Source organism: Arvicola amphibius, chromosome 12 (genome assembly GCF_903992535.2).
Source record: "Arvicola amphibius chromosome 12, mArvAmp1.2, whole genome shotgun sequence".
Classification (NCBI taxonomy): domain Eukaryota; kingdom Metazoa; phylum Chordata; class Mammalia; order Rodentia; family Cricetidae; genus Arvicola; species Arvicola amphibius.
In genome coordinates this window covers 60,694,653-60,720,039 of record NC_052058.2, presented here as the reverse complement: position 1 = coordinate 60,720,039, position 25,387 = coordinate 60,694,653, and the positions used below count along the sequence as shown (strand labels likewise).

General features: G+C 36.4%; 1 protein-coding gene across 1 annotated transcript in view; it reads right to left on the bottom strand.

Moving 5' to 3' along the window:
• The window catches only part of Rabgap1l (RAB GTPase activating protein 1 like), a 639,610-nt gene that overhangs the window by 574,275 nt on the left and 39,948 nt on the right, over positions 1 to 25,387 (bottom strand). Inside the window, exons 2-5 of the mRNA XM_038349609.1 lie at positions 8,599 to 8,778; positions 6,999 to 7,191; positions 5,444 to 5,654; positions 3,297 to 3,471 (exon numbers count right to left, since the gene is read on the bottom strand). Coding sequence (XP_038205537.1) covers positions 3,297 to 3,471; positions 5,444 to 5,654; positions 6,999 to 7,191; positions 8,599 to 8,736 — 717 coding nt within the window. The 5' untranslated portion in view covers positions 8,737 to 8,778. The remainder of the gene's footprint in view (positions 1 to 3,296; positions 3,472 to 5,443; positions 5,655 to 6,998; positions 7,192 to 8,598; positions 8,779 to 25,387) is intronic.

Sequence of the window (25,387 nt, the reverse complement as noted above, 5' to 3'; positions counted from 1 at the left end):
AATTATTTCATCAGATGTTACAAAGATCCAGTCCTACAGAAGACTACCCAGGACAATAAGTCAAATTTATACTGATATCATAGTGTCCAAGAGAGTCATCACTCTTGCTGGGTACCCTTCTCCACTGTTGATATCTGCTGCTTGAAAACATCCATGGTAAAATAAGAGCATAACAGGGACAGCTGGTAGCAGACATGCTGTTCTTGCATAAAGAAGTATCTGCTTCCCAGTCATAGAAAAACCTTCAGGTACCATCCAGGAACCTTAGGGAGAAAGAAAGAGAAGAGAAATTAATTAATGTCATTGCTATACATCATGCATAAGTGATAAAACTGCCCTTTAGTCCACAAATTCTTTCTGCCTAGCAAAAAGGACTCAAATAGTATGTGTCCCTTTACCGCAAAACAGGGAAGCCCTGGGAAATAGATAACTAAAAGATTTCAGATTAACTTAAAGTGTAATTACATTATATTTTTTTTATTTTTTGGATAAAGCAAAAAAGATGTTGACAGATTATGTAAAGACTTGAGTAAACCACAGTATAACTGAAATGCAAGCTACACATCTAATAAATCTACTTTCAAAACACAATGAGAAACAAAAGCTTACATTTATGTTTTACCTTTTTAATTTTATCTTTTGTTACATTATTTCTCTCCACCACCCCCCCCCGGGTGTGTGTGTGTGTGTGTGTGTGTGTTGCACATGCGAGTAGAAGGCAGAGGATAGGTCCATCTTACAGGCGCGAGAGATCAAACTGAAGTAGTCAGCCTTAGCAGCAAGCACTCTTTTCCATTGAGCCATCTCTTTAGCCCCTACTTTTTACAATATTTAAACCAGAAAATTGTTGCTGAAAATATATAGTGCTTCTGAGCTAAAGACTTTTAAGCCCAGCTCTTTTATCCATTCTCTTTGTCTTGGATCAAGCAAAAGGTAACCACACAAATTATCATCTCAACCAGAACATTTTTTGAAGTAAATATAAAGGTATTAGTAATATGCCTGGACAAAAGCATAAATTAAGGCTTTTCTAGGCAAATATAAAGTCAGGTGTCTAAAAAAAAATCCTACACATACAAACCATGGTATGTTATGAGCATCAATCAAGTAGATGCTTCATACAATGTCTGGCATAAGCTCTCTATATACACTGGATTACTCAACATTTAGAAATTTTCCCTCTCAATAAGTTTTAATAACCAGAGTCCTGTACGTCCTTTTTCAAACAATATATTTTTATCAGCAATGATTGAAATTTAAAACACTTTCAAAAATGTGTTTTTTAAAAAACTAATACATGAAAATTCCTTTCTTACAACCAGCAATACACTGTCTAGAAATATAATAGACAGTGGTATCTCCAAAATTATTATGAATTTCATATGTTTTCCCATTGACCACCCAACTATTAAAAGCTCTTAAACAAAGAATATCTCCTACATTCATAAATAAATAGCGGTTATAATCCCCAAAGAGAGTTGCATACATACCATCAGTTACAGAAATGCTTGCAATAAGCTTCCCTCTCAGTTTCCTCCTAGGGCAGATTTCCATCTCTCAAGCAGCAAGTTCTTCAATTCTTCAGAGTTCATCCCCTTGCTGTTCAGCAACAGTGATCCAGTAACCATACAGGTATATTAAGTGATAGCTGTCAACATGAGATGCCGGGACTCTAACAATTTGTTTCCCCAACTCTGCAGTGAAGTGTGTAAGAATCGCAAATGGTCCTCTCACTCACAAAAACCCATGTATTCTTTCAACATACTTACATTAGTGTCTAGATAAACTATTATCACATTTGAACCAACTCACTCTTGTCAACCACAGTTTTGCAGAAAGTAGTGAGTATATATTACAGACTTAAATTTTAGGAGGAAAAAGATTAAGGCTTTACCTGAAAAAACAATATTAGCAACTTGAAGTTTCATTAAGTCATAAATTCTGAAAGAGAATTTCTATAGTGACAATATAAATTATATGTTTCCACATGTTTATTTTAGTGTAAAGCAAAATAATTACCATGGCGTAAGAAATAGCACACCAATCATATTTCATAGTAAACTCACAAAGATCTATGTTTCTATGAATTCTTATGTTGAGGTCATAAGTGTCTATAATTAAAATTATATGTACATGCTGCATGATAAATAAAGACTAAAATGGTGCTGCTTTTAGCAGTTTCTGTTGACAATTTAAATTTTAAAGAATGAGCATACCTGAAAAATTGTTCACACAAACCTACTTTTCAAAACCTTTGAAATAGATTGAAGTACTAAACCAATACAATTTGTAGTGCAGAGACAAGTCGATAAACTCAGAAAAGAATGCATTTGCAGTTATTTGATTCTGAACTTTTATTCCATTGAAAAATAAATCACTAATTAATAATAATTGCTAAGAATATACTGACATCTTCAAAAGAGAAGTTCCCCTAACTCTATGAAAGCATCTGTATTTTTTTTACTGGGCCAACTCAAGAATGAATTCAAGGCTTAAAGTTATAAACAGGAATCACCAGTGAAATCAAAAGAGATCTAAGAAATAATGTCAGTATACTATGTAAGTGAAAGCATTACACAACTATCAAGCCCAGCAGAAAATTGGGTACTGAAGATGCATTTTTTTTTTTTTTTTTTTTTTTTGGTTTTTCGAGACAGGGTTTCTCTGCAGCTTTAGAGCCTGTCCTGGAGCTAGCTCTTGTAGACCAGGCTGGTCTCGAACTCACAGAGATCCGCCTGCCTCTGCCTCCCAAGTGCTGGGATTAAAGGCGTGCGCCACCACCGCCCGGCTGAAGATGCATTTTTTATGAGCCATTTGGACAAATGAACTTGAGCAAAATAACAAGAGTCAAAAAAATACTCATCCTTTCTGAGCATAAGCAAATATTACAATGGTAAGGTAGAAGGACAATTTCCCAAGTGGCATTTTCTACTATGCATGCTCTACCTACAATATCATGTTCATACACAAAGCACAACATTTACAGAGCCTGTCCTAGTACCTAGTACAGAGTCTGCCCTGGAACACGCTCTTGTAGACCACGCTGGTCTTGTCTTGAACTCACAGACATCCACCTGCCTCCCTGGTGATGGTATTAAAGGTGTGTACCACTATCACCCAGTCAGACTTAGCTTTCCATATTCAGTGCCATGCCAATGCAAATATTAACATAGTCGCTACAGACTCTGAGTTTATATAATGTCTAGTTTATATATGTCTTTCTATGACAGGGAAATCAAGAGTTCAAAAAAATCCTAATTTAACTCAAGAAAATTGCTACACTATATCATACTTACTGCCTCTTTAATTTCACAGGAGAAAACATGTATCTGAAAGTCCTCAGAACCATGAGAACTCTCTGTAAATGCAAAGCAGTTGCTCTCCATTGTCCCATCATGCCCACGTGCACAAAATAGCACCTTATAAATTGGGAAAGATGCTATCTCCACATTGCTTGACTGGTCTATGATTCTGAAACAACAAAAAAATGAGATAAGGATATCAACTATCAAAAAACAAACCATACCAATATGACATAATATATCTATCTTAAAATCACAAAACAGTTATTAATACAAATAAATGAATTGTCTTCATGTTACTCAAAATATTTTTTTTAATTTTTTTTAATTTATTTAATATGTATACAACATTCTGTCTGTGTGTATGTCTGCAGGCCAGAAGAGGGCACCAGACCTCATTACAGATGGTTGTGAGCCACCATGTGGTTGCCAGGAAAGAAACTCAGGACCTTTGGAAGAACAAGCAATGCTCTTAACCACTGAGCCATTTCTCTAGCCTTATATATACAAGGATAATATATACAAGGATAAGAGAGGATGTGTGAAAATACCCAAAACTCAGCATATACATGCATTATATTGTCAAATAATTTGGGAGGGCTTTTTTGTTTTTTTATTTTTTATATTTTTGTTTGTTTGTTTGTTTTCGAGATAAGGTCTTTCTATTACAAAGCTATGGCTGTCCTAAAACTCACTATATAGACCAGACTAACCTTAAACTCAGATACACCTGCCTCTATCTGGGATGTTCACCATGAGCACACCCATTAAAGAACTTTTTTAAAGAAGTATTTTTCAGATCACTAGAAATAAAGGTATGTAAAGGGGGAGAGAAAGAGAAAGAATAGCACAGATCATTCCTAGAAAGTCCGTTTCTCTTTTATTCCTTTCCTTTTCTCTGTATGTGCTTGTGTGGGTTTGTCAAAGAGGGTTTGCATTTGTAGATGTTTGTGTGTGCAAGTGTAAGCGTGTGTACAATACATGAAGAGGTCAAAAGTCGGCCTCAGTTATCAATCCTTAAGAGCTATTCCATCTTATTTTCTATGTTGTTGTTGTTGTTTAGATCTTTCCCAGCTAGAGTGGCAGTCAACAAGTCCCATCAATCCTGTCCCTCAACATTGGGGTTACAAGCATGTAGCCACACCAGAATTTTTTTTCTTTTAACTTTAATGGTAATACCTCAAACTTAGGTCCTCTGTCTTGTACAGTAAGTGTTCTTGCTCACCTTGTTTGCTGAAACAGAATATCTCATTGGGACCTGTGGCTAAACAACAGCAACCCAAAGATCTGCCTGTCACTGCCTCTCATTTTGAAGGCTTGGGAGACAAAGGAAAGTGACTGCTCTACAAGTATGAGGACCTGAGTTAGACATTTAGGGCCTCAGGAAAGAAGAGACTCTGAGTGCTGCGTGCCCTGTGCTTGCGATGCAGGGGGCAAGAGAGGTCAACAGGTAGCTCCAGAAGCTCCCACAGACGAGCCAGCAAGCCAGTCTAGCAAACTTGGCAAATTCCAGGCCAGCAAGATGCTCTGGCTCAAAAATTTTTAATTTAAATTTTTAGAAGATAAATAGCACCTACAGAATACCACCAGTAGCTGTCCTCTGCTTCCACAGACACCTACATGTCCCCACACATATTTCACACAAAGAATATATTAACACAATGTTTTCCTAAGACACTAAAGGCATTTTTATCAAAACTTTGTAAATTTAGGGGTTGGGGCAATGATTCAGTGGTCAAGAACACTGGCTGCTCTTCCAGAGAACCTGAGTTCATTTCCCAGCATTGACATGGTAGCTCACAACTGGCTGTAACTCCAGTTCCAGGGGATTTGACACCCTTGCACTCAGACAAACATACAGACAAGACACCAATGCACATAAAATAAAAGTAAACAAATCTTTTTTAAAAATTGTATAATGACAATGCTATTAGTAGATACTTAGTACTTAATTTACTAGATTAATAATTTGAAAATACCCTCTGCAAGCAAGAACAAGTTCTAAGCCTAAATGTAATTTTTGATTTGCATTGTAAGTCTAGAGAGTATATGTGAACTCACATTTCAGTCCCAATTTTATTCATAACATACTCACCACCACTCAGAATACTTAATTATACACTAAGAAAAAGAAAGCTTACCTCACAGAACCTTCTGGAACATTGGGCACATACAGTGTAACAGCAAAGGGGTACTGACTGGAAGCTCTCATGGTTGCCATTGCCCGTAAAGCCTCTACTTCGCTACGTGGGGAAGAAACTTTCATAAATCCTAAGTAGGTCAATTTGTTAAATAGGACACTGTCTTCTTCAGGAAGTCCACTTAGAGAAGACGGTCTGGGTTTGGAAATTTCTGGAAAAAAAAAAAATGAAAACAATCAAGTCACTAGTACGCATTCCAAAAACAAGTCATTTCTTTGATTCCCTTATCATTGGCTCACTAGCCTATGTAAACTATTAAGTTTTCTAATGAAGCTGCTTTTCTTTCAATTGATTTTGATGATCGCGTCACCCAATTTTCCTCTCTATATAATGACGGGTGCAGGGAGCAGAGTGAGTACATTTGTAATTCTACACACATTTTTAAAGAACTCATTATTGTTAGATAATATCTATCTGCGTGTTAAAAAGATGTAAATCATTTAAGCCATTGTTTATTTGAACTATAAACATCAACATTTAATTATTTTAGTATTAGTATTATATGCACGTATGTTGTTAATGCATTTCTGTCAACTTAGACATATGAAACAATAAACAAGGCCCTGTAGTAAAAACATTATACACAGGGAAGCTTCCTGACATTTCTGCAACTGGATTTCTAAAAATGAAGAGAAAATTTTATCTGTGTAACAAAATATTCATAACTCTAGATTCTAAGCACAAAACAATATAGATAAATGGATCTAAAAAATATAGACAATAAAATTAGTAAGCAAGACTTAAATTATTACAAATATGAATAAGGATTTTAATTTTTTTAACAAAGTGAGTAGAAAAATAAAAGGATAACTAAAATATTCTAAATCTGAGTAAAATGGGATCTAAAAATGAAACATTCTCTGGAAGGCAATTAAGCAGGAGATTTTTTTCTATAAAAGAAAAACTGTTGCAGTAAATTTCTTCAGCTGAAAAAAACCGACCTGAGAAGGAACTGAAAGTACCCAGGAAAGACTCTGCTCAAGCAGGAGACAGTATGCAAATGACTAACACTTTGTTAAGTAAATTCCAGGAATAAAGGAGAATTAATGTGGAGAAGAAAGAGATTTAACGAGCAAGAGTTTAAATGTGTATGTGTCTATATTGAAGAATCTCAATGATTAGTCCAGCAGTGGTGGCTCAGGCCTTTAATCCCAGCACTTGGCAGGCAGATCTCTGTGAGTTCAACACCAGCCTGGTCTACAGAGCAAGTTCCAGGACAGCTGGGGCTACACAGAGAAATGCTGTTTCAAACACACACACACACACACCAAAAAAAAAAGTCCTTGCCAACACTCTCTGACATTTGTGGTGTGGGTGCACAGGCATGTGGCAGGTGCTTATGTTGACACAGGCACATATACATACACACACAAATCTTTCTGTCAATATAAAGGCAATATTAAACTAACATTTTTCTAGTTTTTGTCTTTTTTATCTGTTTATTTGTTTCTTTATCCCATTTCCTCATATCATCTTTAAGTATCTGGTTCATTACCTGTATTGGATGGATCCAAAACTAACTGAAGAGATGGCTTATTTGTTTGACCAGCTGGAACATCTCCAAAGGAGTAGTCTGAAATCTCACTGGAACCCTGACAATCAACAAGTAGGCTGCTTTGTCCTTTCTCAGAATCTCTCAAAATCTCTGCCATGGCTTTTTCCAACTGTTCATCACCATTGGAAGCTATCTATAGGTAAAACAAGACAATTCTTTTCAATCCTCTTAATTATGAAGCTTAATTCCTTAAAAATATTCATTTTGAGAAACTAAGATCTAAAAATTCAAATATATAGTCAATAAATACTGAAAATTTACCCAGTGATACCTAATTTCACATATTCATAACACACTGAAATCCTGAATGATAAAATCGACTGAATGAAGAGGGGCTTATTAGTTCCACAAAAGGATGCTTCATAAAACACTGCAGGTACTTTCAAATTACATTTGATACAAGATCCTATTGATACAAGACCAGTGAGATGGCTCAGTGAGAAAAGCAATTTCTACCTACAATCCAGTCAAAGTAGAGAACCAACTCACTAAAGCTGTCCTTGAACCTCCACACAATATGCTGTATCACAAACATGCCACACACAAACACACACACACACACACACACACACACACACACACCAGAACTTAATTTTATGTTTTAAGAGGAAAATGAATGTTTAAATATGGCATATTATAAATAACATTTAAACAATTATATTTCTTAGTATCATCCTATAAACATTTTTAATTTCTTTATAAATTCTTCATTAGCTACCAGAGTGATGCTAACTTTCTTAAAGTTATATTTCTGACTCACTGATACATTCTGATACCATACTTAATATTAAGAACAGTCATTAATAAATTAGCACTTGGTTAGTTCCAATTCTGCTTACAAAGAATGGTTACCAATTCCTATGCACATATACCCAGGTTCATTTGCTTTCTATTCTTTGACTTACAAAAGGCAACCCAAAATTTAAAAGAGAGAGAAAAGAAAAATATCCAAATGAAAATTCAACTGCCAAAAAATATAAGCTATACACTTCTAAACTAATCAGTCGACTACTAAACCATCTGCCAGATTCTCGCCACATGATTCAAAGCATAAAATACCTAACGGAAAAATCTTTCAATTAAAACTCAGGAGAGAAACACAATCAAATAAAATTATGTAAGATTTAACCAGTAAGTTTAATTCACATATTACTTTTTCTCTAATTTTCCTTCTATTTTTTCCTACTAGAATTTCTGATTAGAAGGTAAATAACCAAAAAGGAATTTAAAAAAAAGTTAAAAATCAATAATTAGCCTCTTAATAAAAAATAATTAGCCTCTGGATGATAAAGCATTAAATATTTTTATTATTATCAAGATCATCTAAAAGAATCAATCAAACACTGATTTTATTATTTTTATTTTTAATTTTATTAATTTTAATAATATTTTTATTTATTATTATTAATTTTATTATTATTATTCAGATCAGTACTTTAAGAACCTCTTCAGTTTTCATCCTCACGTGTGCTCCAAATAGTTGAAAGAAAAAACAATTTAATGAAAAATGGTACCATATTAGAAAAAGAAAAAACAATACCTTCAGCCGTGGCTTTCCATCATCCTTTGTAGAAGTATCATCTGCATGCTGAGGAACCAAAACAAATTCTTCACTGTTCTCTGTGGCCACAGAATCAGATGACCCACTAACCTTCTGTAATGAAGCTCTGACCTCCATTTCACTTCTGCAATCGTCTCTTCCCACATCCACCTGGCAAAACTAAAGGGTACAAAAAAAAGTAAAACTTGATTAAAAACAAACTAGTTTAAAAAATGAACTAAGAAAACTTTATACAACGGTTCACATAAAAAAGAATCCTGGCACAGATTGTCTACAAATTAGAGGGCTGTCTTCTTGGACCAGGCCACACAGTGGAAATGCATTCTCCCAACTCTTAACTTTCAGACCAAAAGGACAGTGATACCTGAAAAACACAAACTAGCCTTATCTCAGCCAAAAATTTACCTCTACTTAACTATTTTGTTAAGAAATACTGGAGGTTTTATTCATTTGTTTCAACAAGCAGAAAAAGTAAGCAAGTGACTAGAAAAAAATCTAAAAAATTCACACTCACACACACACACACACACACACAAACTGTACATGCCTATAATCTCAGATACCCAGGTCTGAGACAGCAAAAGCCTTTAAGCAGAGTTCAGCACGGCAAGAAAGAAAAACATAGCAAAACCATGTCTCATAAAATATATAGTTATTCAATTATTTTATCAAATCCAAATGCTTTAAAAAATTACTCTTAAAGGCCAAGTACCATACTTTGAAATATTTGGGTGGTCACTGAAACTGACAAATTAATAAAAATTCAACACCCTACGACATGTCTTTCTTTTCCAGAGATTCTAATATTTAATAACAAAAAACTTTTCATACATGGTATTGATATACCAAGTTCAGTCTCAATAATTAAATACAATGAAACTCCATTCTCTTGATAGATCTACAGTTTCACAGAAACTCAAAATTTCTAGACAGTCATACATTCGTTCACACAACTAATTCTGACTGAGGATATTATAGCCTACATAACAGACATTGGACCTAATCTTTGGTTATACGCCTAAAGAAAGCTGGACAGGTAGTCACTGTCCCAAAGTTTAAATACTAGAGAAGGAAAAAAGAGCAGGAAAGGGGGAGAGAAAGGGGAAAAAGAGATGGAAAGAGGAGGGAGGGAGAAAGAAGGCAAGAGGAAGAGGGAGGGAAAGAGAACAAGAGCGATCATTCCCAATCTAAAAGTTATAAAGAAAGTACAACAGCAAATAACAGAGGAAATGGCACAGAGTGTAAGAGTAACTTTAAGTAAGTTGGTAGAAAAAGGAACTCTTAGAGGTAAAACCTGAAAGAAAAAAAAAAAAACTTAAATGACATACACTGTCAATAAATGACAATATGACGAGGGCAGGATAACAGGCTGACCTAATGAACACATAACCCTGCAATCCATGGATAGTCCAAAAAAAAAGAAAAAGAAAAAAAAAAGAAATGTTCTTCCAAATACATCACTTTTCGCTGCTCATATAAATGTAACTGCAATATTCCACTTTGACAGTAGGTGGCACTAAAACCACTAAGCTAGACACAAAAAACGGGGGAATCGAAGTTCAAAGTGCACATTTAAAATTTACTTTTAAACTTTTTTAAAAAATCAAAATTCCCATGAATACCCACAAAAAAAGGATTATAGGCCTCAGCCATCTGTCAGGTATTGCTGTTATATACTTCTCTTTGTAAAGACTCTTCACTTATTATGTTCTGTGTTTATGAAACTCCAGTATGGGTTTGTCTTGTCTTTTCCTCTTTTAAGTTGCACTTTGAATCCTTACTTGCCAAAGCATCACACAACCCAAGTATCAAATGTGTGGTCAATCTACTGTTTGTTATATTTTCCTACCTGATCTCTAAATGTTGGAAATTCGTTTCCCTTGCCAACTCACTGCCATCTCACTAGGCTGAATGCAAAGCTCCCATGTGTCTCGATGCTCACAATCTCCCAGATTTCGATCCCAACACAAATATTTTCTCTCATTTCCTAACTTGGAATCCAAAACCATTCTTGTCATTTCCAAAGAAGTTTTATCAGTGTCTTTAAGTCAAATGTGACCAAAGAGAATTTTTATTTTTCCTTTATCATGTACATTTGTGTTTTGCCTGCCTGTATGTTTGTGTGAGGGTATCAGGTCCTCTAGGACTGGAGCTACAGACAGTTGTGGGCTTCCATGTAATTGCTAGGAATTGAACTCAGGACCTCTGGAAGAGCAGCCAATGCTCTTAACCACTGAGTCATCTTTCCAGTCCACCAAACAGAATTTCCAGTGAACTTTCCATCACTGTTTCTCATCCATATTTCTCGTTTTAGTAACTAAGCCACTTTTCTACGAACTTAATCAAAGAAAACTATATCTCATCCTTACTACTTCACTCTATGTCAGCAGGTTATGGTCAGTCCTTCTAAAACAAACCCTTCCTCTATCTACTTCCAGGAAGATACTTCCAACAGAAGAAACAGGACATGTGAGAGCATACATAAAAATTATATTTAACTTAAACTTAAGACTAAAATCACTTTTGCTATAATTCAAACAGAACCCAGCCTTACTAGGTGCACACTCTCTGATTAGAACACCTTAATCAAAGCAAATTCTTTCCCATGTTACAGACTTGACTCTCAGGACAACTACACCTTCTACTATTCACTTTCATTCATGCGTTTAACACATACTCCATGAGTCCTTATTATGCACCAGAAAATATACTCATTAAAATAACAGCATTGTCTCTATCTTCATAAAGCTAACATTCTCATTTAAGAATCTAGAAAAAAACAAATCAAGATCACACCCTGATATCTTGTACTACAAAAGGTGTGTGAAAATGCTAAAAGGAAACATATTACTTTGTAAGCTAATTAGAAATTAATTCATTTTAAAAGTAGGTTCTTTTACATTGCTCTATTTCAGTGGCCCCATGTTTTTCATAGCAGTTGTATACTGAAGCCTCTAACTCTGTGAAAATAAACTTTCTCCCAATAGATCAGAATTTTAAGCTGTTTTATCACAATTTTAAGCAGTAATAGTTAAAAAGGCCTGCATAAATGCATAACATATAAGTGGATGACAGTCTGCTTTTATCATTTACTACTATAAAATACAAATAAACCTATAAAATGTTAAAATTTATCAAAACACAGACACATAAACATTAACAGACCATACACAATACCATTTCAAGAGAAATGTATAAACACAAAGATTCAATTATCATAAGTGTGTAAAATGAACTGTAGCACACACTATAAGCATGAATAACTTCACAACAGCCTCCTATTGGTATAAGAATGACTTCTATGAATGTGAACTAATCATCTTCATGTGAATAGTTTGTCTCCACAAGGAACTGCATACGGTATATATAAGAAGTGATCTCCCAACCTTGTGCCAGATGTCAGACCAGAAGCTATCCCCATGTGACCAAATAAAAGAGAAGAATCATAGCAAGAAAAAATACTCTATTCCAAACAGAGAAAGAGAAGGAAGGGTGTCAGAAATTCACAAATGTAGCCACAGGACACACCAAAAGTTCAGGAAAAACAGGCAAGTGCTCACAGAAAAGAAGCCAAGATGAGCACAGCTCCCTAGGAGGAAGATGGGAAACAGGAAAATCCTCCAGAAAGTTCAACACTAGCCTAAACAAAGGAAACACAAGAGCCCACAAACTTAACAGATGCTCCTCAGTGGCCCAAGTACACACAGCCTCCAACCCACAGGAAGCTGCTCCACCACTTCATCTACCCTTTCTTGTCCCCCATTGGTATTTCCCGTTTCTTTTTAATAGATTTTAAACAGTAGTTTTGCTTCATTATAGCTTTAAAAATGTTTTATTTACATATTTTTCATTATTGGGCCATCCTTTTGCTTTTCTTTCCCCTGCCCACCATGTTTATTTTTCTATTACACGTTCAGTAATTGTTACTGTTTTTCAAAAACAAACAGTAAACCTCTTTTCATTTTTATTCTTCTTCTTACATTTATCTAATTTTTTCTAAACATTATTATTTAATTTTTTATTTTCAGCTTTTATAAACTCTTGGTCTTTTCTCTTTCACTCTAAAACATCCTTCTCCAACCCTTGTTTAACTTTGATTTTTTATTTTTTTCTTTCCCTTCCTTTCTTCATCTTATTCATTTCCTTCTTACACAATCTTAAATAATCTTTAACATCAGAAAACATTTTTACTAGTTGACTTTAATTGTAAACTTGACACAGCCTAGAATTGTACCACAATTAATAAAAACCCAAAGACAGAAATTGGGGTTCAACCTGAAGGTCAGAAAACTAAAACAGCCAGCCACTGGCTCTTACCTCTACCTCAGTCCAAACTGGCCATCCTGCCTCCAGGAATCTCAGAACGAGACTGTGTGTGAGAGCTGTCTCCTCCCATCTTACAGTCCTCTCTAGTGCTGAGATAAAGGTGTTGTACCACTACCACCTGGTTTGTATGGCAAACTAGTGTAGCTACTGAAATTAAAGGGGTGTGTCACCACTATCTGGTCTGTAAGGCATCAGAGTGAGGCTGTTTTACTCTCTTCACGCAAGTTTTATTCATTAAAATACAAATGAAATATCACTACATAGAATCACCTGAGAACCCTTGACTGAGAAGTTAAATAGACTAGACTGGCCTGAAGGCATGTCTGTGAAGGACTATCTTCATTATTACTTAATGTAGGAGAGTCCAGCCCACTGTTGGCTGTACTGTACCTGCTAAGATGATCCTGGGCTGATAAGAAAACTAGCTAACCATGAACCTATGTATAAGTAAGCCGGTAAGTAGATTTTTTCCCCCACGGATTCCCTTTCTATTTCTTACTTGAGTTCCAGCCCTGACTTTCCCTCAATGATGGGCTATGACCTACAAATATATGCCAAATAAATTCTTTCCTCCCCTATGCTGCTGTTTGTCAGAATATTTTTAATCACAGCAATGGGGCCGGGGGGGGGGGGGGGGGGGAGAGCTAGAACACTATTCTACATTAATATTCCTTTGGGTTGTGGTCACTAATGATGTATAAGTGGCTTTAATGGACACTAAGTGTATTTCTGTATCTTGCATAGTTTGACACTATTGTTATTATAATTGTTTTCTTTTCCCTAAGTGGTAATAAAGAACAAGGTCTCAAGCTCAAGAGCAATAAAGTCAGAAGAGATACTGAAGCCTACACATATGCAAATCACACAACAGACACCAAAAAAAAACCTCTAAATAAAAGAATTGAGCTACTGGATTCAAAGATACTAAAACTGGGTAAAAGACTAAGTGAAAAGTCAGAAATTTACTAGTAAAAATGATCAGTGACCTCAAAGAAGATATAAGCAAGCAAATGACTATATTTCAGGCACTGGAAGATAAGCAACATGAGGGGAGGGGCGGGGGAACCGAACCAAATGGATGAAAATACAAACAATGTAGGTCAAAGAATAAGAAACAGTAAACAACACGGGGAAAAATCTGCCATGAAATTGAGATTTAAAAACATACTTGTACAGGCCCCATCTCCTCAGCTGCTCAAGAAGCAAGCTGGGGACATCTCTTTGAACACCTGGGAACCCCTCTAGAGTCCAATCTGTTGCCTACCTTCAAATGGCTCCCTTATTAAGATATATATTTCCCTGATTCCATATCCAATCTTCCTCCATCCTAACTGTCCCATTCCCCCAAGCTCTCCCCATCCTCCCCTTCTCACTTCTCTCTACCCATCTCCCCTTACCCCCATCCTACCCCCACCCCAAGCTCTCCATTTTTGCCTATAAATCTTTTCTACTTCCAATATCCAGGAGGATAACTACATGGGGTTTTTTTTTGGGGGGGGGGGGTCACCTTCCTATTTAGCTTCTCTAGGATCATGAATTATAAACTCAATGTCCTTCATTTATGGCTAGAATCCACTAATGAGTAAATACCACATTCATCTTTTGAGCAGCTGAGGAGAGGGGGCCTGAACTGGCCCTTTACTACAGCCACACTGATGATTATATTGCATATCACCATAGAACCTTCATCTGACGTTGGATGGAGATAGAGACAGAGACCCACATTGGAACACTGGACTGAGCTCCCAAGGTCCAAATGAGAAGCAGGAGGGAGAACATGAGCAAGGAAGTCAGGACCGTGAAGGGTGCAGCCATTCACCAAGACAGTGGGACTGATCTAATGAGAGCTCACCAAGGCCAACTGGACTGGATCTGATGGAGCATGTGATCAAACTGGACTCTCTGAACATGGCTGACAAGGAGGGCTGACTGAGAAGCCAGGGACAGTGACACTGGGTTTTGATTCTACTGTATGTACTGGCTTTGTGGGAACCTAGTTTGTTTGGATCCTCACCTTCCTAGACCTGGATGGATGGGGGATGAACTTGGACTTCCCACAGGGCAGGGAACCCTGACTGTTCCTTGGAGTGGAGAGGGAGGAGGAGTGGATGGGGGAGGGGAAGGGAAATGGGAGGAAGGGAGGAGGTGAAAATCTGTAAAATTATATAATTTAATAAAAAAATAAAAACATACATGTAGGAGCTGAAGAGATGGCTCAGCGGTTAAGAGCATTGCCTACTCTTCCAAAGGTCCTGAGTTCAATTCCCAGCAACCACATGGTGGCTCACAACTATCTATAATGAGGTCTGGTGCCCTCTTCAGGCATGCACACAGACAGAACATTGCAAAATAAATAAATAAATAAATAAATAATTAAATAAATAAATAAATAAATAAATATTTTTAAAGCATACATGTAAAGAAATGTTAAAAGTGGAAAGCTAAAGAAATCAAATAAAAAGCAGAGTGGAGGCTAGCAAGATGATTCAGCAGGAAATGGCAACTACTGCAGAGCCTGGCAACCAAAATTTGATCCAAAACACACATAGTGGAACAGGAGGCCCAATTACTGCATGTTGTCCTCTGACTTCTACATGGACACAGGTCAAGGAAATAATAAGAAAGAAGGTAAAAATAATAACAGTAGTAGAAGAAGAAGACAACAACAATGACAACAGCAGAAAGCAGCACCAATGAAGTCAACCAGGCAAAAGAAAGAATAGCACCAGGAATGGAAAACAGGGTTGAGGAAATCCTACATAATCATCAATAAAGAAAAAATAAGAGCTACAACACCATTAAAGTGATCATAGAGAATTAATATTATCTCATAAAAGTTTGGTGGAGACCTGGTATCGTGGCATTATACTAAAACTAGATTACAAGAAAACTATAGACCAATATATCTAGATTTTTAAAAAATTCTCAATACTGGAAAACAATACCTAACAATGTACACAAATTGTACACAAGGTATATAAGATTGGTTCACCATTCAAAACCCATCAATGAGAGCCAGCAAAGTAGCTCTGCGGATAAACTGTTGACACATAAGCATTAGGAATGGAGTCTGGATCCTAATCCACTAATCAGGGACAGAAGTGTGCATCTATAATTGGGGTACTGGAGGTTCAGAGACAAGTAGATCCCTGCACTTCAATGGCCAGCCAGACTAGCAAAATCGATAAGCTCCAGGATCATCTAGAGAGTCTATGTCAAAAAATTAAGATGGAAAGTGATTAGGGAAAACCTCCAGCATTAACCTCCAGCTTCCACATGCATGTGCACCAAAGTGTACACACCCATACATACCAACACCACACCATATACACATACATCCACAAAAATACTACCTAAGTAATCAAATGTATCAAAAGACTAAAGAAAACCATGGCTAGATCAGCTAATAAAATATAATTGACAAAATTCAACATTCATTTATGAATAAAATTCTCACTGAAACAGTTACTGAACTTTCTCTATTTGAAAAAGAAAATTTAAAAAAAAGCCTACAACTAGCAAAAACTTAGACATATTGGGACAATACAAAATTGCTCTCTCTGACATTCTGACTTAACACCCTAAGAAATAAAAGGCAGACAGACTGGAAATGAATAAAGTAAACTGTCTTTACTCACATATCACCTGAATGCCAAAGCAAAAATCCTCAAAGAACCTACCATGAATGAATGAGTGAATGAATGAATTAATTAATTAATTAATGAACAAATAAATAAACAAACCTAGAACTAATGAGCAAATATAGAAAGGCTGCAAAATTCAAGGTTCACATACAAAAGCAAATGTCTTCCCTCTATACAACAATTAGAATATAAAATTCATAAGACAACACTGTGGTTGGGGAAATGACATAGCCAGTAAAATGCTTGCCCCACAAGCATCAGGATCTAAATGTGATCTCCACAACACAGAAAAAAAGGGCCAGACACCGTGCCATGCATCTGTACTTCCAGCACTGTGGAGGCAGAGAGGGGTATCTCTGGAGCTCACAGGGCCAGCCAGTGTAAACAAATCAATGAGTTCCAGGTTCAATAAGAACCTGTCTCAGAAAATTAGGTGGAAGCTAATAATGCTGGCACATGCCTTTAATTCCAACACTCAGGAGGCAGAGACAGACAGATCTCTGACTTCAAGTTCAGTCTGATATACAGAGTGAGTTCCAAAACAGTCAGTGCTACACAGAGAAACATTGTCTCAAAAATGCCAAATATTAAAAAAAAATGTTTAATTAGGTAGAAAGTGATTGAGAAAGACATACAATACTGACCTCAGGCTTCCCAAATACACAAATACCCATACACACACACGAGAGAGTGAGAGAAAGAGCACAGAATACGGCTTTCTAAAAATAACACAGGTATAATCAAAAAAAATGTACAGGATCTATATGTGGAAACTTAAAAATCACTGAGGAAAAAAATTTTAACTATTACATTATTTATGTATGGTATATACTTATGTGTATGTAGCTGTATGCATGCATGCCACCATGCACATGTAGAAATCAGAGGACAACTTGTAGAAGTTGATTCTCCTCACTATATGGGTCCTGAGATCAAACTCAGGTTGTCAGGCTTGGTGGTAAGCACCTTTATTTGCTAAGTCATCTCACAGGCATGGAAACAAATTTTCAAATTATAACTAACTAAATAAATAATTTGCTGATACTCACTGAGCACTTAATTATAAGAGAGACCACTGAACTATCATCAGTAGGGCACGGACTTGCCTACTTTTACTTTTTTCATGAACACATCCTTAGCACAATGACTGAAAGCAGCCTGGGTTTAATAAATATTTCTTTGTTGAATAAATGAATTGTTTTGAATATACAAGGATAAATCCAGCATCAGATGGAAAGTTGGATTAAATTATTTCTGAAGTAAATTATTTTTAACATTCTCATTCTATGTAATATCCAGTTAGTTACTGACATACATTCCAATACACCATCTCAAATATAATTTACTGTCTACTATTACACAGCAGTTTGTTAAACCAAAATAATATGTAAAATAATAAAATTTACTTATGGCAATCTATTTTGTACCAATACCAGTTGGGAAGTTATTAAAGGTCTTTTAAATAATATGGAGTTCATGGTTTTGTAAACTCAAGATAAATACATCCCATGTCAACATTCATATCCAAGAAAGCAGCACATTAAAAACAAACCTGTTTTAAAAGGAATTTCCTAATACTAAATCATAATATAAATTCTGCCAATGGATTTTCATGTCTCTTTAGGATATGTTTTTAAAAAAACAAGGTATTATAATCTAGACATAAACATTTTCATTTTCTAGAAAGCTTAAAGGTACACAAAACTAAAGTGCTGCAAGAAGTCTGGTGTGTGGGTGTATGAGTGACTATATACATGAATGTGTGAGTGTGTTTCCCTCCCATCCTCCACTATTGTAATCTTAAAGGAACTCAATGAACATTTTGTCTACACTGACTCATGTATAGACACACCTACACAACCCCACTCCCCACAAACCAATAGCAACTCTACCAACTCTGCTCGGTCAAACAGCTTTCAAATTTTACTTTAATTCAACACTATTTTTGCTCAGTGAGCAATGTTGATTCCCAAATCCATACCACACATGAATGCTTAGATCTAAAATTTTCAGATACATACTAGAAACAGTATAACAACATTCCACAAAGTGTATTTTCTTCCCAAAATAACAGTGCCAAAAGTATGAAAGTAGTAGTGCACACAATATAATCTCCTTCTGTGCCAAATGTGGTTAACCCTCTTATGTCATTAAATTGTGCAGTTTTCTGCACCTATTCATTTCCAATTGTCTCTTAAACAAAAATAGAAACATAAAAATATAAGTGTGAGTCAAAACCATATACATTGGGAGAACTATTACGCATAAAAACTAGAATGGCTATAGAATATCCTTTACAATTGTAGAAAAGGAGATAATCTTCTTTTATAAGTAAGTGAACATGAATAATATGGGACATTTGCCAACCAAAGTCCTTCTGTGTTTTGAAGACTGAGCCAGTCCAGAAAAAAAAACTACCATGACCCATTTATTAAATAATCCATACACTGCTTTAAAAGTTCCCAGGCAAGAGTTACACCAACTTTCATGCAAGTATATCTCTGACTCTGACAGGGGATCAAAAGAACTTTATTAATTTTACTCTACTGGATGTCTATTTTTATTTGTCCAGTAATAACCAAACCTTTCTGAGGACAAGCCTTCACTCAAATCAAACTACATATTTTTTATAAAAATACACTGTAATATCAGCACTCAGAAGGAGTCCAAGGTCAGCCAAGGCTACATGTGCCCCTGTCTCAAAAATAAAAAAATATAACAATGGATGAAGAGGTACTCAGTTATTAAGTGACTGACTTATAAGCATGAAGACCTGAGTCTAATCTACAAAAACCTGTAAAAATGCCAAGCATGATGGTTTACACTAACAATCCCAGTGCTAGGGAGACAGAGAAAGGCAGATTCCTGAAACTCACTGGCCAGCCAATCTACCTATGAGACCAGGCATCAAAGTAGATGAGCAATGTTTCTGAGGATGATATGCAAGGTACTACTCATACACACACATACACAGAAAGAGAGAGAGAGAGAGCTCTTTATGGCTCTCCTATTTTACCAAGAACAAATGCCAAATATCCTTTAAGTATTTTATATTCGTGGTATTCTACAAAGCCAACCTTCCTCATCACTGCCCCACACCACATGGCTTTACTTCTAAAGCCCATCTTCTACAATTCTCCCCTTGTTTCCTCAATTCCAGCTATAACAATCCCCTTCCTTAGACTGAAACACAGCTGACAGACTTGCTCTGTACCATCACAATTCTTCTCTCCGATATCTGTTTGGCCACCATTCTTAGCCCTCCATTAATTTCTCTGCTCAAACACTGTCTTCTAGAGAGATCTGCTCTGATCAGCTCATCTAACATGGTTTCCCACAAGCATTACCAATCCTCCCTTTATCTTGCTCTACTTACTCTTCTTTTTCAGCATACTTTCTTCTAATACTTAACATAATTGAGCTCACTACTTATTACCTTTCTCTCATAGTATACTACATTGTCAAAGGAAGTTTGATGATTATTTTGTCAACTTGGTAAGACTAAGAACTAAGATTCTGCCCTTGTCTCCCTGGCGGCTTACTTTGCAGCAGCACCGACAGCCCCACCCCCTTTCTCTGCGGAATCACCATGGCGGCTGGGACCCTGTACACATATCCTGAAAACTGGAGAGCCTTCAAGGCCCTCATTGCTGCTCAGTACAGTGGGGCTCAGGTCCGCGTGCTCTCCGCACCCCCCCCCCCACTTCCACTTTGGCCAAACCAACCGCACCCCTGAATTTCTCAGAAAATTTCCTGCTGGCAAGGTTCCAGCATTTGAGGGGATGATGGATTCTGTGTGTTTGAGAGCAATGCCATCGCCTATTATGTAAGCAACGAGGACCTGCAGGGAAGTACTCCAGAGGCAGCAGCTCAGGTGGTACAGTGGGTGAGCTTTGCTGACAGTGATATCGTTCCTCCAGCCAGCACCTGGGTGTTCCCCACCTTGGGCATCATGCACCATAACAAACAGGCCACTGAAAATGCAAAAGAAGAGGTGAGGCGAATCCTGGGGCTGCTGGACACTCATTTGAAGACAAGGACTTTTTTGGTGGGTGAGCGAGTGACTCTGGCTGATATCACAGTTGTCTGTACCCTTCTGTGGCTCTATAATAAACTATGAAATAAAATAAACTATGAAAGGACAAAAATATCTTACAATTCAAGAATAGTTTCAGGGCTGGAGAGACAGCTCAATGGTTAGGAGCACTGGCTGCTCTTCCAGAGGTCCTGAATTCAATTCCCAGTAACCACATGGTGGTTCACAACCATCTGTAATGAGATCTGGTGCCCTCTTCTGGTATGCAGACATATATGCAGACTGAGCACACATACCTAAAAAAATACGTAAATAAACAACTTAAAGAACAGTTTCTGAAATTATCAGAATAATGGGTAACTATTAAGAAACAAAGACTGAGCCAGGCGGTGGTAGCACACACCTTTAATCCCAGAACTCAGGAGGCAGAGGCAGGCGAATCTCTGTGAGTTGGAGGTCAGCCTGGTCTACAAAGCGAGTTCCAGGACAGCCAAAGCTGTTACACAGAGAAACCCTATCTCAAAACTTGAGAAACAAAAAAAAAAAAAAAGAAGAAAAAGAAAAAAGGAAGAAAGAAAGAGAAGGAGGGAAGGAGGGAGGGAGGGAGGGAGGGAGGGAGGGAGGGAGGGAGGGAGGGAGGGAGGGAGGGAGAGCAGGCAGACAGACAGACTGAAACAGGTACTTTCCTTCTAAGGCAAACCAAAGTAGTATGTGAAATGATGGCCTTCATGCAGCTATAATAAGACAAGAGGAGATATTTATCTAGATAAGCAAAGGCACAGTGAATAAAGCACCTGACATGCAAGCTTGACAACCCAGGTTAGATCCCAGAACCCACATAAAAATGGAAGAGAACCAACTCCACAAAGTTCTCTCTCTCTCTCTCTCTCTCTCTCTCTCTCTCTCTCTCTCTCTCTCTCTCTCTCTCTAATAAAAGTGTGGATTTTGAAAGGTTACAAAGTTATAAGGTTATGAGATCTAAAAAGTGAGATTAGATTAGCACCCATAGGGGAGTACTCTCCACAACTTTCATTCCTTTTCCATATAACAAGACTGCATTCTTCCCCTCCAGATAATATGCCAACAATACCCACTCATAGAAGCAGGTCAATACCCACTCATAGAAGCAGGTATCGCCTCATGAGGCACCAAAGATTGATTGTAGACTTCCCAGTTCCAGAACGATAAGAAAAAGAATTTCCTAGTTTATAAATTCTCCAATTTCAGGTGTTTTGGTACAGTGACATTATGTACTTAGTTTATTCAAAACATAGTACAAAATGGGATTATTCAATAAATCAATTGTACAGGTAAAATCATTTATTTCCTACTCAAAATCCTATTTGAAACAAACTTCCAAAGAACTTTGGCCAGGTATGGTCCTAAATGGCTATAATCTCAGCTCTTAAGAGGCATAGACAGGAGCATGGATCACAAACTCAAGGTCAGCCTGGGCTATATGGAACCCTGTTACCAAAATAACAGTCTTTAACTATTGTTATTTCCTTTCTTAAGTAGATAGCAGGAAATTATGAGTTTTTCTACAAAACACATACTCTAAAAGCAGATATATAGCACATGACTTTAATCTCAGGACTTGAAAGATTAAGGCAGGAAGGTTACAAGTTTGAAGAAGCCAGCCTGGGCAACACACAAGACCTGGGAAGGGCGGGGAAGCTTCACTACCTAATGTTAGAGAGTGGTAAACAATTTTCTGAATCTACTAGAAAACAACCAGTTGTACCTTTACAAAGATAAATTTTATGGTATGTGAATTATATTAGTAACTAGGATGAGGGAGATGGCTCAGTAGTTAAGAGATAAGTAGTTACAGTGGTTAGAGAGGCTCACAACCATCTGTAACTCCAATTCTTCTGACATTCATGAGCACGTGGAATAAATATGTACATTCAGGCAAAACATTTATACACTCAAAATAACTCTTTAAAATTAAAAATAAATATTAGTAATTAACACATGGCCAATCTTCCAAAAGATAAAGAGAAACATAGGTTAAATGGCTACTATTCACCAGAAATGCTGTGGTTAGCAAGAATATGCTATCAAATCTAAGTTTCAGTGTATACCTAGTTTGTGTTCTCAAAAAAAAATAATGAAAAACACAAAAGTACATATTTTGTCTCTGTGATAAACCATGACAGTTGAATATCTAAATGGATACACAAACCCTTTGCTAACATTCTTCATAAACACATCTCTACTAAATTAGAAAACTTTGTGGGAGCTGACTATATTTGAGATCTGACTTTTTTCATTGTTCATTTTGTTGTTGTTGTTATTGCTTGTTTTGTTTTTTTAATGTTGCACCCAGTACTGTTTAGTAAATTCTTAAAAAAGAATCCTCTTGAGGGAAAACTGTTCATTGTTTTACAAACCTATGCTGGGAGTTGAACAATATGATCCCCAACTGACAGCTTGCTCACAGCACACTATGAGAAGAATAATTCATTTAATATGATGATTTCCAGTTATAACTATTTTCCCACAAAGTAACTTCTGTAGTGTATATATATCAAACTTTTTTAACCATTTCCTCTAAGGAAATGTGGATGGTACTGACAAATACCACATTCTCTAATTTATGGGTTCTAGATAGTTTACATATCTAGATACATAAAATCATATATGTATGAGGGCATGAAGGAAGTAAATCTGTATGGGGTGTAGCAGACAGTGGGAAGGGTTAAAGGAGAAGGTTGGGGACTGGGAGGGAGTATACATGAAAAGTCTTATGTGACCTGGCCTAATAAAATTTAAAATATTTTTCTAAAGTCACTTGCCAATTTCGAATAGGGATTTTGTGATATAGGGGCAAGTTCACTTCAAGAAAGTAGACAGCTACCACTGTTCCATTATATGTGAAGGTCTAAAGATAACCTCCCATAAACCAGGACAGAAGGCAGCCTGAGGAATTAAAATAGCATTTTGTTATCCTAAAAACAAGCCAATGTTGCTTTTACATGGTTTTACAGAAATAAATAAAAGAACATAAAAAGTACACTGTACTATAAGTTTTATTTTTAAGTCTGTGAGATGTCTCAGCTATTAGAGGTACTTCCTCACAGACCTAGCACTCTGAGTTTGATCCCTGGATCCCACAAGGTAGCAGGAGAGAACTCCTCAGAATTGTCTCTCATTTCCATAAGCTATACGTCTAACTGTATACACATACTCATTCAATTTTATATTTTATTTCATAGCAAAACATTTTAAATAGTAAATGCTACATGGTTGGTTTTAGCTTTTCTGTTTTTTATTTTGCTTTGTTTTTGTTTTTGTTTCTGTGTGTGTGAGTTTTCAGGAACTAGCAATTAAACCCAATTAAACTTGCCTCATGTGTGGTAGGCAAGTGCTCTTTTAGAAATGGTTTAAGATATAAAAGCTAGCTAGAAATATGCCTGAGCCATTGGCCAAACAGTATTGTAATTAATATAGTTTATGTGTGATTACTCAGGTCTGGGCAGCAAGGAAACGAAAGTGCAGTCTCTGTTTACAAATAGCAAGTGCTCTTATACCTTTGTCTTTTTCTATTTAGTTGTTCAGATCTGGACTGACCTGGTTTATTTTGTTTTATTTGAAAAGGGGTCTTCCTAAGATGCCTGACTTACTTATTTTTCTATTGCTGTGCTAAAACACAACCAAGACAACTTACAAAAGAATTTATTAGAGGCTTACAGTTTCAGAAGGTTAGAGTCCATAACCATCATGACAGGGAACATGGCAGCAGGCAGGGGTACATGGCACTAGAATAGTAGCTGAGAATTTTTGTTTGATCTACAAGCATGAGGCAGAGAGAGCTAATGGTAATATGAACTTTTGAAATCTAAAATCTTACCTCTCGGCATAACTCTTCCAACAGGCTGCACCTCCTAATCCTTCCCAAACAGTTCCACCAACTAGGAACCAAGCATTCAAATATATCAACAAATAAGGGTCATTCTTATGTAAACTACCACACTGCCCAAATTAAGCTAAAAAAAAATGTAATCCTGCTGGGTATGGTGGCACAAGCATTCAATACCATCACTCAAAGAGGCCAATGTGATCTACAAAGCAAATTCTAGGATAGCCAGGAATACACAGAAGACCCTATCTCAAAAAAATAAAAAAAATAAAATAAAAAAAAGTAATCCTCTACCCTCAGTGTCTGGAGTAACAGTCATTACAGGTATATAACACCAGTCCTGGCATAAGCTTTCACATATATGGAAAAATTAAACTTGATTAGAGAATAAACATTCAATTCAGTTGACTGGCTGTCAAATAAGAGAAAAACCTCCACACACAGCTTGCTCATATTGCCACCGAAGAAGACACTGTTGACTTGGAATGTAGACACAACACCTATAATAATTACCATTTACAATATACCTATGTATTTAAAATACTCTAGAAAACTCTGTAAGAGAGCTATTATCCTCATTTTATGGAAATGAAAACAGGAAAAGGATAGTTAAGTAATGTCCAATGTCACATGTAAATAAATAGCCAAGATTAGAATTAAAGCCAATCTACCCGATTCCAGAAAACCTGCTTTCCTCATGGAATCATGGTTCTCAAAAAAGCACAGAAATAACAGCTGATATTTATTGAGTGTTTATTTTGGACTAAAAACTTTACATTCTATTTTATAAAACTCTAATACAACCCAGAATTAATATTAATACATTTCTTTAATAAATAAATAAGAAAATGTTAAATGGCATCTCAAAAATTACATGGTTATAGTAAGGCAATCAGT